The sequence below is a fragment of the Balaenoptera ricei genome, chromosome 4, assembly GCF_028023285.1.
Source record: "Balaenoptera ricei isolate mBalRic1 chromosome 4, mBalRic1.hap2, whole genome shotgun sequence".
NCBI classification, from domain to species: Eukaryota; Metazoa; Chordata; class Mammalia; order Artiodactyla; family Balaenopteridae; genus Balaenoptera; species Balaenoptera ricei.
Genome location: NC_082642.1, coordinates 21,115,258 through 21,129,210, shown reverse-complemented (window position 1 = coordinate 21,129,210; position 13,953 = coordinate 21,115,258). Strand labels below are relative to the sequence as shown.

General features: G+C 39.0%; 1 protein-coding gene across 5 annotated transcripts in view; it reads left to right on the top strand.

The window, feature by feature from the left end:
* Positions 1-13,953, top strand: part of PCCB (propionyl-CoA carboxylase subunit beta) — an 84,914-nt gene that overhangs the window by 16,511 nt on the left and 54,450 nt on the right. For all 5 annotated transcript variants that reach the window (XM_059920274.1, XM_059920271.1, XM_059920272.1 and 2 more), the window contains exon 6: positions 7,057-7,167. In XM_059920274.1, coding sequence (XP_059776257.1) covers positions 7,057-7,167 — 111 coding nt within the window. The remainder of the gene's footprint in view (positions 1-7,056; positions 7,168-13,953) is intronic.

Genomic DNA, 13,953 nt, shown 5'->3' with positions numbered 1-13,953 from the left:
TTCTATATTTTGGAGATTAGTCCTTTGTCAGTTGCTTCATTTACAAATATTTTCTCCCATTCTGAGGGTTTTCTTTTCGTCTTGTTTATGGTTTCCTTTGCTGGGCAAAAGCTTTTAAGTTTCATTAGGTCCCATTTGTTTATTTTTGTTTTTACTTCCATTTCTGTAGGAGGTGGGTCAAAAAGGATCTTGCTGTGATTTATGTCATAGAGTGTTCTGCCTGTGTTTTCCTCTAAGAGTTTTATAGTGTCTGGCCTTAAATTTAGGTTTTTAATCCATTTTGAGTTTATTTTTGTGTATGGTGTTAGGAAGTTTTCTAATTTCATTCTTTGACATGTAGCTGTCCAGTTTTCCCAGCACCACTTATTGAAGAGGCTGTCTTTTCTCCATTTTATACTCTTGCCTCCTTTATCAAAGATAAGGTGACCATATGTGCATGGGTTTATCTCTGGGCTTTCTATCCTGTTCCATTGATCTATATTTCTGTTTTTGTGCCAGTACCATACTGTCTTGATTACTGTAGCATTGTAGTATAGTCTGAAGTCAGGGAGCCTGATTATTCCAGCTCCGTTTTTCTTTCTCAAAATTGCTTTGGCTATTCGTGATCTTTTGTGTTTCCATATACATTGTGAAATTTTTTGTTCTAGTTCTGTGAAAAATGCCAGTGGTAGTTTGATAGGGATTGCATTGAATCTGTAGATTGCTTTGGGTAGTAGAGTCATTTTCACAATGTTGATTCTTCCAATCCAAAAACATGGTATATCTCTCCATCTGTTTGTATCATGTTTAATTTCTTTGATCAGTGTCTTATAGTTTTCTGCATACAGATTTTTTGTCTCCTTAGGTAGGTTTATTCCTGGGTATTTTATTCTTTTTGTTGCAGTGGTATATAGGATTGTTTCCTTAATTTCTCTTTCAGATTTTTCATCATTAGTGTATAGGAATGCAAGAGATTTCTGTGCATTAATTTTGTGTCTTGCTACTTTACCAAATTCATTGATCAGCTCTAGTAGTTTTCTGGTAGCCTCTTTAGGATTCTCTATGTATAGTATCATGTCATCTGCAAACAGTGACAGCTTTACTTCTTCTTTTCTGATTTGGATTCCTTTTATTTCTTTTTCTTCTGTGATTGCTGTGGCTAAAACTTCTAAAACTATGTTGAATAATAGTGGTGAGAGTGGGCACCCTTGTCTTGTTCCTGATCTTAGTGGAAATGGTTTCAGTTTTTCACCATTGAGGACGATGTTGGCTGTGGGTTTGTCTTAAATGGCCTTTATTATGTTGTGGTAGGTTCCCTCTATGCCTGCTTCTGGAGAATTTTTATCATAAGTGGGTGTTGAATTTTGTTGAAAGCTTTTTCTGAATTTATTGAGATTGTCATATGATTTTTATCCTTCAGTTTGTTAATCTGGTGTATCACATTGATTGATTTGCATATATTGAAGAATCCTTGCATTCCTGGAATAAACCCCACTTGATCATGGTGTATGACCTTTTTAATGTGCTGTTGGATTCTGTTTGCTAGTATTTTGTTGAGTATTTTTGCATTTATGTTCATCAGTGATATTGGCCTGTAGTTTTCTTTTCTTGTGACATCTTTGTCTGGTTTTGGTATCAGGGTGATGGTGGCCTCGTAGAATGAGTTTGGGAGTGTTCCTCCCTCTACTATATTTTGGAGGAGTTTGAGAAGTATAGGTGTTAGCTCTTCTCTAAATGTTTGACAGAATTCGCCTGTGAAGCCATCTGGTCCTGGGCTTTTGTTTGTTGGAAGATTTTTAATCACAGTTTCAATTTCAGTGCCTGTGATTGGTCTGTTTATATTTTCTATTTCTTCCTGGTTCAGTCTCAGAAGGTTGTGCATTTCTAAGACTTTGTCCATTTCTTCCAGATTGTCCATTTTATTGGCATATAGTTGCTTGTAGTAATCTCTTATGATCCTTTGTATTTCTGCAGTGTCATTTGTTACTTCACCTTTTTCATTTCTAATTCTGTTGACTTGAGTCTTCTCCCTTTTTTTCTTGATGAGTCTGGCTAATGGTTTATCAATTTTGTTTATCTTCTCAAAGAACCAGCTTTCAGTTTTATTGATCTTTACTACTGTTTCCTTCATTTCTTTTTCATTTATTTCTGCTCTGATTTTTATGATTTCTTTCCTTCTGCTAACTTTGGGGGCTTTTTGTTCTTCTTTCTCTAATTGCTTTAGGTGTAAGGTTAGGTTGTTTATTTGAGATTTTTCTTGTTTCTTGAGGTAGGATTGTATTGCTATAAACTTCCCTCTTAGAACTGCTTTTGCTGCATCCCATAGATTTTGGTTCATCGTGTTTTCATTGTCATTTGTTTCTAGGTATTTTTTGATTTCCTCTTTGATTTCTTCAGTGATCTCTTGGTTATTTAGTATTGTGTTGTTTAACCTCCGTGTGTTTGTATTTTTTACAGTTTTTTTCCTGTAATTGATATCTAGTCTCATAGTGTTGTGGTTGGAAAAGATACCTGATACAATTTCAGTTTTCTTAAATTTACCAAGGCTTGATTTGTGACCCAAGATAGGTTTATCCTGGAGAATGTTCCATGAGCACTTGAGAAGAAAGTGTATTCTGTTGTTTTTGGATGGAATGTCCTATAAATATCAATTAAGTCTATCTTGTTTAATGTATCATTTAAAGCTTGTGTTTCCTTATTTATTTTCATTTTGGATGATATGTCCATTGGTGAAAGTGTGGTGTTAAAGTCCCCTACTATGACTGTGTTACTGTCAATTTCCCCTTTTATGGCTGTTAGCATTTGCCCTATGTATTGAGGTGCTCCTATGTTGGGTGTATAAATATTTATAATTGTTATATCTTCTTTTGGATTGATCTGTTGATCATTATGTAGTGTCCTTCTTTGTCTCTTGTAATAGTCTTTATTTTAAAGTCTGTTTTGTCTGATATGAGAATTGCTGCTCCAGCTTTCTTTTGATTTCCATTTGCATGGAATGTGTTTTTCCATGCCCTCACTTTCAGTCTGTATGTGTCCCTAGGTCTGAAGTGGGTCTCTTGTAGGCAGCATATCTATGGGTCTTGTTTTTGTATCCATTCAGCCAGTCTATGTCTTTTGGTTGGAGCATTTAATCCATTTATATTTAAGGTAGTTATCGATATGTATGTTCCTATTACCATTTTCTTAATTGTTTTGGGTTTGTTATTGTAGGTCTTTTCCTTCTCTTGTGTTTCCTGCCTAGAGAAGTTCCTTTAGCATTTGTTGTAAAGCTGGTTTGGTGGTGCTGAATTCTCTTACCTTTTGCTCGTCTGTAAAGGTTTAAATTTCTCCGTCGAATCTGAATGAGATCCTTGCTGGGTAGAGTAATCTTGCTTGTAGGTTTTTCCCTTCCATCACTTTAAATATGTCCTGCCACTCCCTTCTTCGTTGTGGAGTTTCTGCTGAAAGATCAGCTGTTAACCTTATGGGTATTGCCTTGTATGTTACGTGTTGCTTTTCTATTGCTGCTTTTAATATTTTTTATTTGTATTCAGTTTTTGATAGTTTCATTAATATGTGTCTCGGTGTGTTTCTCTTTGGGTTTATCCTGTATGGGACTCTCTGCTTCCTGGACTCAATTGACTGTTTCCTTTCCCATGTTAGGGAAGTTTTCGACTATAATCTCTTCAAATATTTTCTCAGACCCTTTCTTTTTCTATTCTTCTTCTGGGACCGTTATAATTCGAATGTTGGTGTGTTTAATGTTGTCCCAGAGGTCTCTGAGACTGTCCTCAATTCTTTTCATTATTCTTTCTTCATTCTGCTCCTTGGCAGTTCTTTACACTATTGTATCATGCAGGTCACTTCTCCGTTCTTCTGCCTCAGTTATTTTGCTATTGATTCCTTCTAGAGTATTATTAATTTCAGTTATTGTGTTCATCACTGTTTCTTTGCTCTTTAGTTCTTCTGGATCCTTGTTAAATGTTTCTTGTATTTTCTTCATTCTTTTCCCGAGATTTTTGAACATCTTTACTCTCATTATTTTCAATTCTTTTTCAGGTAGGTTGTCTATTTTGTCTTCATTTATTTGGGTTTTTAGGTTTTTACCTTGCTCCTTCATCTGTAACGTATTTTTTTGTTGTTTCATTTTTGTTTTTTCTTTTTGGATAGGTGGGGCGGTATTCCTGTCTTACTGGTTGTTTGGCTTGAGGCGTCCAGCATTGGAGTTTGCAGGCAGTTGGATAGATCCGGGTCTTGGTGCTGAGATTAATACCTCCAGGAGACCTCACTCCGATTAATATTCCCTGGGGTTTGAGGTTCTCTGTTAGTCCAGCAGTTTGGACTCAGAGCTCCCACCACAGGAGCTCGGGCCCAGCCTCTGGCCTGGGAACCAAGATCCCACAAACTGTGTGGTGTGGCAAAAAAAAAAGAAAAAAAAAAAAGAAAAGGAGGAGTACAATATCAAGGAATAAAAAACAAAATAAAATTAGAAAGATAAAAAATATATTAGGAAAAATAAATATATAATTGAAACAACTGCAACAAGGTAAAATAAAACCACAACAGAAAAAAGAGAAAAAAAGTTGGGGGGCGGGGGTAATAAGCCAAAAGGAGAGAACAGTAACAAAGTATGAAGAATAAAATAAAATTAGAAAATAAAAAGTTTATTAGGAAAAATAAAAATATAAATGAATCAACAACAGTGAATCAACAAGGTAAAACAGAACCCCAATCTAAAAGAGGAAAAAAGAAAAAGAAAAAAAAAGCCTTGGCTCTGGGGGCGGAGTTTAGGAGGGGTGGAACATAGGCAGGGGTGGGGTTTAGGGTGGGGCGGGACCTAGGCCCGAGGGGGGGGGTGACGCCTGAGCATGGGGCGGGGCCTTTGCTTAGGACCCTGTCACTGGGGGTTCCTCCCATCCCCTTAGGTGTCTGTGGTCCCCCACCGGTGCCTAGTAGGTGCCCTAGTTGTGCAGAGACATGAATTCTGCATCCTCCTAGTCTGCCCTCTTGACTCCCCCCTCTGCTGAGTTCTTTCTTGCTTCAGTTTCTGACATATCCGTTGCCCCTGGGCCATTGGGTGGGCTGGTTCCTGACTGGCGTGCACGCTCTGTGCTGGTGGTAGCCTGGAATTCCGCACCTGGAGAAACTTTTCAGCCAGCGGGGCAGCCGCAGGGAGGTGGACAGGGGCCATCTCCATAACTTTTTGTTTTGCAAAAACTGAAACTCTATACCCATTAAGCAATCACCCCCCATTATCCCCTCTGCCAGCCCCTGGTAACCACCATTCTACTTTGTCTGTATTATTTTGACTAAATAACTTAAGTAAAATCGTACAGTGTTTGTCTTTTTGTGACTGGCTTATTATTTCACTTAGCACAATGTCCTCAAGTTTCATCTATGTTGTAACATGTGACAGGATTTCCTTCCTTTTTAAGGATGAATAATATTCCGTTGTATAGATATACCACATTTTGTTTGTCCATTTATCTGTTGATGGGCATTTGGATTGATTCCACATTTCACCTATTGTGAGTAATGCTGCTATGAATGTGGGTGTACAAGTTACCTCTTTGAGACCCTGTTTTCCATTCTTTTTGGTATATCCCCAGAAGTAGAATTTCTGGATCATTTGGTAATTCTATTTAAAATTTTTTGAGGAACCACCATGCTGTTTTTCACAGCGGCTGTACCATTTTACATTCTTACCAATAGTGCACAAGGGTTCCACTTTCTCCACATCCTCACCAACACCACTTGTTTTCTGTTTTTTTGATAGTAGTCATCCTAATGTGTGTGATGTGGTATCTCATTCTAGTTTTGATTTGCATTTTCCTAATGCAAGTGATTTTGAGCTGGAGGGGGAGGAGCTTGCAACAGTGGGGTGAGGTGCAACAACAATGGCTGCCTAACTTCCTAGCTTCACCTCTGATCAGAATCAACAACCGGCTGTCGGAGCATAGATTTCCGATATTTGGAGGACAGTGTCCTTTTTGTCTGCCTCTGTGTAAGCCACTCCAGGAACACGTGCACAACTGCATGCCTCATGGCTGGGGGTAGGGGGTGGGTAGGGGTAGCTGCTACTGTGCTACCAGTTGAAATTGATTGAAATTAACCGCGATTTGCCCTCCAAATCTTCCTGTGGATGATAAGCCTTCAGTAGGCTTAACAGAGTTCCAAAAAGTTACATCAGAGAGATTCTGCCAGTGTAATTTTTGTCCAGGTGGGGAGACAGATTCCTGGTGCTTCCCATTCTACCATCTTCTCAGAATCCTCTCTGTGGATGCCTTTTTGTGCTGTCCTGAGCTATGTCCTGTGAATTATAGAAATTGGTCTCAGACCCAGGGCAGGGCTAAAAGTGGACATACTTCTCTTAAGCTGATGGGGTTCAGGGAAGGATAGAAGCTGGGGGATGGGCAAAGAGTCATTGGGCTCTTATCTTGCCTGGGTCTTCCAGCCCCCTGGGAAATCTTGTTTTTCCTAGAAGGTGGCCTGAGGCTTGGCTCTTCACAACACCCTTGTCCCTATGGAACCTTTTTGCCTTCTGCCACCTCCCTATTGCCCATCTGCCCTATGTAGGGGTGGGCAGACATTGAAGACTGAGTAAAGTAGCACCTGCCTCTTAGCCTTGGCTTGTAACTGTTGGGCATCCTCTGTGGATAGTGTGAAGGGGCTGCAAGTAGAGGTCATGGATCCAGGGTAAGTGTTGGCCCTGTATATTCCACCTAAGGTTTTCTTTGATTCTTCCAGCCAGTTTTGTACACACAGGGGTCCTGGCCTGAGGTGTGTTTAGAGCTGGGGTGAGAGTGGTAGGATTCTCTCTGAGCTCATGTCCTGGTGGAGCTTTGGGGGAACTACTGCCCTGCCAAGGAGAGAAGAGGTTACTTGCCCCAGAAAGTAATATGCCAACCATCCCACCAGTTATGGGGAAAAGTTGCATATACAATTCTGGAAGAAACCGTACAGATTAGGCCTCTTGTCTCTAGGATAGAATTTCTGTGAATAAAAGCCAAATGTGCTTTTATTGTTGCCTCTGTCTTTCTGCAGATAATGCCTTGAACACCTCTGTAACCAGATGCCTTTGCCTTTCTCTTTTGGCAGAGGAATGTCACGGCATCCGGAGTCATCCCTCAGATTTCTCTGATCATGGGCCCTTGTGCCGGTGGGGCTGTCTACTCCCCGGCCCTAACAGACTTCACGTTCATGGTAAAGGTAAGAAAGAAGGACCTGGTTCTCCTGCCCTTTGAGAGTTGTGCAGTACCTCACCTGAAATAACAATAATTCCTGACCCAGATCTGGGTTGTTATCTGCACGATTATTGGATTTCAATGCAGTGCTGATAAGGTCTTGGTGGAGAGAAGGTTTTGGCATGAAGACTGTAGCTTGTGTGGGTTCAGTGGCAGAATGTGCTTGTCTCCTTCATTGGTGGGTGATTTTACTTGTTGATCTGAATTGCAAATGATTTTCAGGTAATCAAAGGTCCTATCCTCTACCCAGACAGATGATCGTTTACTGAATCCTATTCAGAAAGTTTCTCATGGAAAGCTTTTCTGTAAACTGCTTCACTAGGAGGTTGTTTCTTATGTCCCACCTTTATTTCTTTAGCTGTTTGCCATTTTATTACATTTTGTCTGTGATGGTAATGGTAAATCTGATCTCCAACTTCATTGTAAAGAGGTACATATCTTTATTACATGATTTATATGAAATGATATTTTAAAATGATTTTTAAAAGAAGCCTATTTGAAATCATACATGGGTAATTACCTTTAACCTGATACTTAAAAAAAAAATCAGTCTTTTCCTCTTAAATATTTTTAACCATAATGAGCAATAAATGTCAAGACAAATTAGGGGGCAAAAAGGAAAGAGAGTCATCCAGTATGAAAACAGTGTAAATAGAGGAAGCGTGAATAGTAAACACTTTTCTCTTTGGCAGTAGGAATTAAAGTTTAGCAAAGTGCTTACCCCTTGACTCAACTATTCTTTCTTGGTGACAGATTAAAAACAACCTAAATGTTCAATGTTCAGTTTAGGGTGGACTTTAAAAATTAAGATGACCACATCTCTTATTTCCTGAGCAAAGCAGGATTCCTTGAACTTTGCCCACTAAATCTATATATGCCATACCTATGTGGTGCTACCCCAGTTGTCTTCCTACCTGGCAGGAATGGAGGTGTGGGATCAATTCCTCTGACTAAGGCCATTCTTTCCTCCTCTCCCTACATACATGCTGGAAAATTCTAAACTGCTTTCTCTTATTTTTTTTAAAATTAATTTATTCTTTTTTTTTTTGGCTGTGTTGGGTCTTCATTGCTGTGCGTGGGCTTTCTCTAGTTGAGACGAGTGGGGGCTACTCTTCATTGCAGTGTGCTGGCTTCTCACTGTGGTGGCTTCTCGTTGCGGAGCACGGGCTCTAGGCGCGTGGGCTTCAGTAGTTGTGGCATGTGGGCTCAGTAGTTGTGGCTTGCAGACTCTAGAGCACAGTCTCAGTAGTTGTGGTGCATGGGCTTAGTTGCTCCGCGGCGTGTGGGATCTACCTGGACCAGGGCTCGAACCCGTGTTCCCTGCATTGGCAGGCGGATTCTTAACCACTGCACCACCAGGGAAGCCCTGCTTTGTCTTATTTTTAAAACATTTTTTCCCAGTTATATTGAGATATAATTGACATATAACATTGTTTAAGTTTAAGGTGTACATTTTAAAAATAATTAATTTATTAATTTATTTATTTTTGGCTGCGTTGGGTCTTCATTGCTGTGCACAGGCTTTCTCCAGTTGAGGTGAGTAGGGGCTACTCTTCGTTGCAGTGCACGGGCTTCTCATTGCAGTGGCTTCTCTTGTTGCGGAGCACAGGCTCTAGGCGCGCAGGCTTCAGTAGCTGTGGCTCGAAGGCTCTAGAGCGCAGGCTTAGTAGTTGTGGCACATGGTATTAGTTGCTCCGCTGCATGTGGGATCTTCCCGGACCAGGGCTCGAACCCGTGTCTCCTGCATTGGCAGGCAGATTCTTAACCACTGTGCCACCAGGGAAGCCCCCTTAAGGTGTACATGTTGATTTGATACTTACATATTGTAAAATGATTACCCCCATAGTGCTCTCATAATTACCATTTCTTTTTTTGTGGTGATTAACGTTTAAGATCTACTGTCTTAGCAGTTTTCAAGTATGTGATACAGTACTGTTAACTATAATCTCCATGTTGTACGTTAGATCCCGAGAACTTCTTTATCTTATAACTGAAAGTTTGTATCTTTTGACCAACATCTCCCCTCACTCCAACACCGCCCCTGCTCTTAGTAACCACTGTTCTTTTTCTGTGAGTTCAGCTGTTTTAGGTTCCACGTATAAGTGAGATCATACAGTATTTCTCTTCCTCTGTCTGACTTATTTTACTTAGCATACGCTAAGTGAAATGCCCTAAAGATCCATTCATGTCACGAATGGCAGGATTTCCTTCTTTCTTATGGCTGAATAATATTTCTCTGTTTTTGTCTGTGTGTATGTATGTGTCACTTTTTTTTATTGATATGGATATCCAGTGGATAATTCTGTGTGTATATGTGTATTTGTATGTATGTCACATTTTTTTTTAATCCATTCATCCATTGATGGACACTTAGGTTGTTTCCATATCTTGGCTACTGTGAATAATGCTGCAGTGAAATGGGAATGCAGTCATCTGTTTGAGGTCCTGATTTTATTTCCTTTGGATATATAGCCAGATGTGGGATTGCTGGATCATTTGGTAGTTCTATTTTTAGTTTTCTGAGGAACCTCCATACTGTTTTCTATAGTGGCTGTATCAATGTTTATTCCTACCAAGAGTGCACAAGTGTTCCCTTTTCTCCAGAACTTTACTAGCACTTGTTATTTCTTGTCTTTTTGATAATAGCCATTCTAAGAGGTGTGAGGCTAAAACCTCACTGTGGTTTTGATTTGCATTTCCCTGATGATGAGTGATGTTGAGCATCTTTTCATTAACCATTTGTATGTTTTCTGTGGAAAAATGTCTATTCAGATCCTCTACCCATTTTTTTTTTAAATTAATTAATTTATTTATTTTTGGCTGTGTTGGGTCTTCGTTTCTGTGCGAGGGCTTTCTCTAGTTGCCGCGAGCGGGGGCCACTCTTCATCGCGGTGCACAGGCTTCTCACTGTCACAGCCTCTCTTGTTGCGGAGCACAGGCTCCAGACGTGCAGGCTCAGTAATTGTGGCTCACAGGCCTAGTTGCTCCACGGCATGTGGGATCTTCCCAGACCAGGGCTCGAACCCGTGTCCCCTGCATTGGCAGGCAGATTCTCAACCACTGCGCCACCAGGGAAGCCCCTCTACCCATTTTTTAATCAAAAAAAAGTTTTTTTGCTGTTAAGTTTTACGAGTTCTCTATCTATTTTGGATATTAATCCCTTATCAGATATATGATTTGCAAATATTTTCTCCTATTCAGTAGGTTGCCTTTTCATTTTGTTGATTGTTGCTTTTGCTGTGTAAAAACTTTTTAGTTTGCAGTAGTCCCACTTACTAATTTTTGTTTCTATTGCGTTTGCTTTTGGTGTCATCCATAAAATTATTGCCAAGAGCAGTGTCAGGGAGTGTTTCTCCTATGTTTTTTTCTAGGAGTTTTATGGAGTTGGGTCTTTAAATCTTTAATCTATTTTGAGTTAATTTTTGTGAGTGGTGTAGGATATGTGTCCAGTTTCATCTTCTGCATGTGGTTATCCAGTTTTCCCACCATCATTTATTGAAGAGACTATCTTTTCCCCATTTAGTGTTCTTGGCTTCCTTGTCAAGTGTTCGTTGACTGTATACGTGAGAGTTTGTTTCTGGGCTCTTGATTCTGTTCCATTGGTCTGTGTTTCTTTTTATGTGACCCCATACTTCTGTAGAAAAATGACATTGGAATTTTGATAGGAGTTGCATTGAATCTATAGATGGCTTTGGGTAGTACAGACATTTTAGCAATATTTTTATAAACATGGGATTTTTTTCCCACTTACTTGTGTCATCTTTGGTGTTTTTCATCAAAATCCTATAATTTTCAGTGTTTAGATCTTTCACCTCCTTGGTTAAATTTATACATAGGTATTTTGTAATGTTTGATGCTATCGTGAATGGGCAGGTGTTATTTCTTTTTCAGATATTTTCTATATAGTGTATATTTTGTACATAGTGTATAGGAATACAACTGATGTCTGCATGTTGACTTTTTGTACACTGTATCTTTTAATCCTGTGTTTTCATCCTAAGCAATCCCATCCTCCACTTGCAGAACTTTAATTAATACCTGCATATTGGCACCACCTCCTCTTTCTTGTCCTCCGCAACTAATCATTAAGCCTTAACCATTCTACATCTTAACTATTCCATGTGCTTAATGAGAGTACGATAAAAATGCTAACAGATTCTTTCTTAAAGGTCTAGACAAGTTCATATTAACAAGAAAACTACAATGTAAGAGTAGACATTCCATGAAGGAAGTGCAGTGAAGGGCTAGCCCTGCCAGGTGAGAAAATATGTTATAAAGCTAAAATAACTAAAACTATTTGTTCAATTTGTAAATAAATAGACCAGGGAACAGAACAGAATTGAGAAACAGAACAGAATTGACAGATAGATCTAAATATATTTAGACATTTAATTTATGATGGAAAGGATATTGTTCTATTCAGGGTCACTGATAATGGCAGTTTCTTGTATCAAAGACACCAACGATTTCTATATCATTAAATCCAATTGACATTTCTCAGTCCTATCTTACTTGACCTTCCAGCAGCATTTGACCTATGTCATCACTTCTTCCTCTTTGAAACATCAGGGCACTATACTCCCTTGGTTTTCTCCTAACAATTCTCTCATTCCCTTGGTGATCTTATCCTACCTCAAGACTTTAAATATCCATCTATGTATATGCTGACAACTCTCAAACCTATTTCTTCAGGATGGAACGGTCTCCTGAACTCCAGGATTAAACATTCAGTTGCCTATCAAATTTCCATTTGGACTTTAGTGGGTTTCTCAAAATTGATAGGTTTTGATCTCTAATGAGCCCCTCCCAAAGTGCTCTCTTATAGCCTTCCCCATCTCAATAAATGGCAAGACCAGCCTTCCAGTGGCTCAGGTCAAAAACATTGACTCATTTTTCTGTTACATTCTGAGTTCAATCAGTCTAAAATCATATTTGCTCTATTTTAGGATATAATCTAAAATATAATAAAATTCCTATGTACTTTCTTATTACTTACACTGCTATTACTTTGATTCAAGCACCTCACCTGGATTATTGCATAATCCTTCTAACTGGTCTTCCTGCTTCTGTCTCTGCCTCCTCTCCCAGTTAATTAAAAAATTTTAAACAATTTAAAATTTCTAATGTTATACATACTCAGGGAAGTACATAAAATACATGAAGTTTAGCAATTATTATAAAGTACAGATCCATGTAAATGATACCCAGATCAAGAAATGGCCCTCCAGGAGCCTGCCCCCATTACCCTCGTAATCAGTATTGTCTCTTTCCATCCTGCCTAGAAGTATTTGTCTCAACTTTTATGGTAATTTTAAAATTTGCTTTGCTCTACAGTTTAAAATTTTAATTATGCCTCACTAAACAATGGGGTTAATGCTGCCTATTTTGACCTTTAATGTAAAGTGAAACATATAATATGCATTCTTTTGTGTGTGACTGTGACGCATGTTTATAAGATTTATCCATGTTCTTTGTAAATGTAGTTCATTTTAATAGCTGTGTAGTATATTATCTTAAGATCCTCATCCTTTCTACTGTTGATGGATATTTGTGTTTCAAGATTTTTGTCATTGCAAATGATTCTGATATAAGCATTCTTATACATGTATCTTGGCGCATACATATTTCAGTTTCTCAAGGTGGAGCAATGTTAGGTCATGGGATACACATGTCTTCAGCTTTTCTATGTAATGCCTGTTTGCTGAAGAAGTTGCAGCAATTTACACTTCTACTAGCAGTGTGTGAGAATTTCACTTGTTCTACATCTGTGCCAGCACTTTTATTGACATAATTTAATTATGCCAGTTTGCATGTGGTGTGATCTCTCATTTTTTTTTTCTGTTTTGTTTTTAATTTTAATTTTATTTATTTTTGGCTGCATTGGGTCTTTTTTGCTGCGCGCGGGCTTTCTCTAGTTGCGGTGAGCGGGGGCTACTCTTTGTTGCAGTGCACGGGCTTGTCACTGTGGTAGCTTCTCTTGTTGCGGAGCATGGGCTCTAAGCACGCAGGCTTCAGTAGTTGTAGCTTGTGGGCTCAGTAGTTGTGGTGCGCAGGCTCAGTCATTGTGATGCACTGGCTTAGTTGCTCCGCGGCATGTGGGATCTTCCCGGACCAGGGCTCGAACCCGTGTCTCCTGCATTGGCAGGCAGATTCTTAACCACTGCACCACCAGGGAAGCCCTCTCATTGTTTTAATCTGCATTTCCATGACTAATGAGGTTGAACACCTTTTCATATGTTTCTTTTTTCTTTTTTCTTTTTTTTTTTTTTGGTCGTGCTGCGCAGCTTGCGGGATCTTAGCTCCCTGACCAGGGATTGAACCTGGGCCTCAGCAGTGAAAGCGCTGAGTCCTAACCATTGGATCACCAGGGAATTCCCTCATGTTTCTTTCATGGCATGGCCGTTCATCTATTTTACCCATTTTTAAAAATTGAGGTTTCTGTTTTTTTCTTACTGATTTTTTAGCAGTTCTTTGTATATTTTGGATGTAAGTTCTTTATCAATTATATATATTGCACCTGTCTTCTCCCACTCTGTGACTTCAGTTTTTTCTTCTCAATGCTATCCTTTGAGCAGAATTTTTAAAATATCTTTTTATCTTGAAATTTCAAATTTACAGAATTCTTAACTGTTTGAGAGTGGGTTATATATATCATGTTCCTTTACCTTTTTAATGCTTCAGTATATAATTCTTTTTTTTAAAATTAATTAATTAATTAATTTGGCTGTGCCAGGTCTTAGTTGCGGCACAC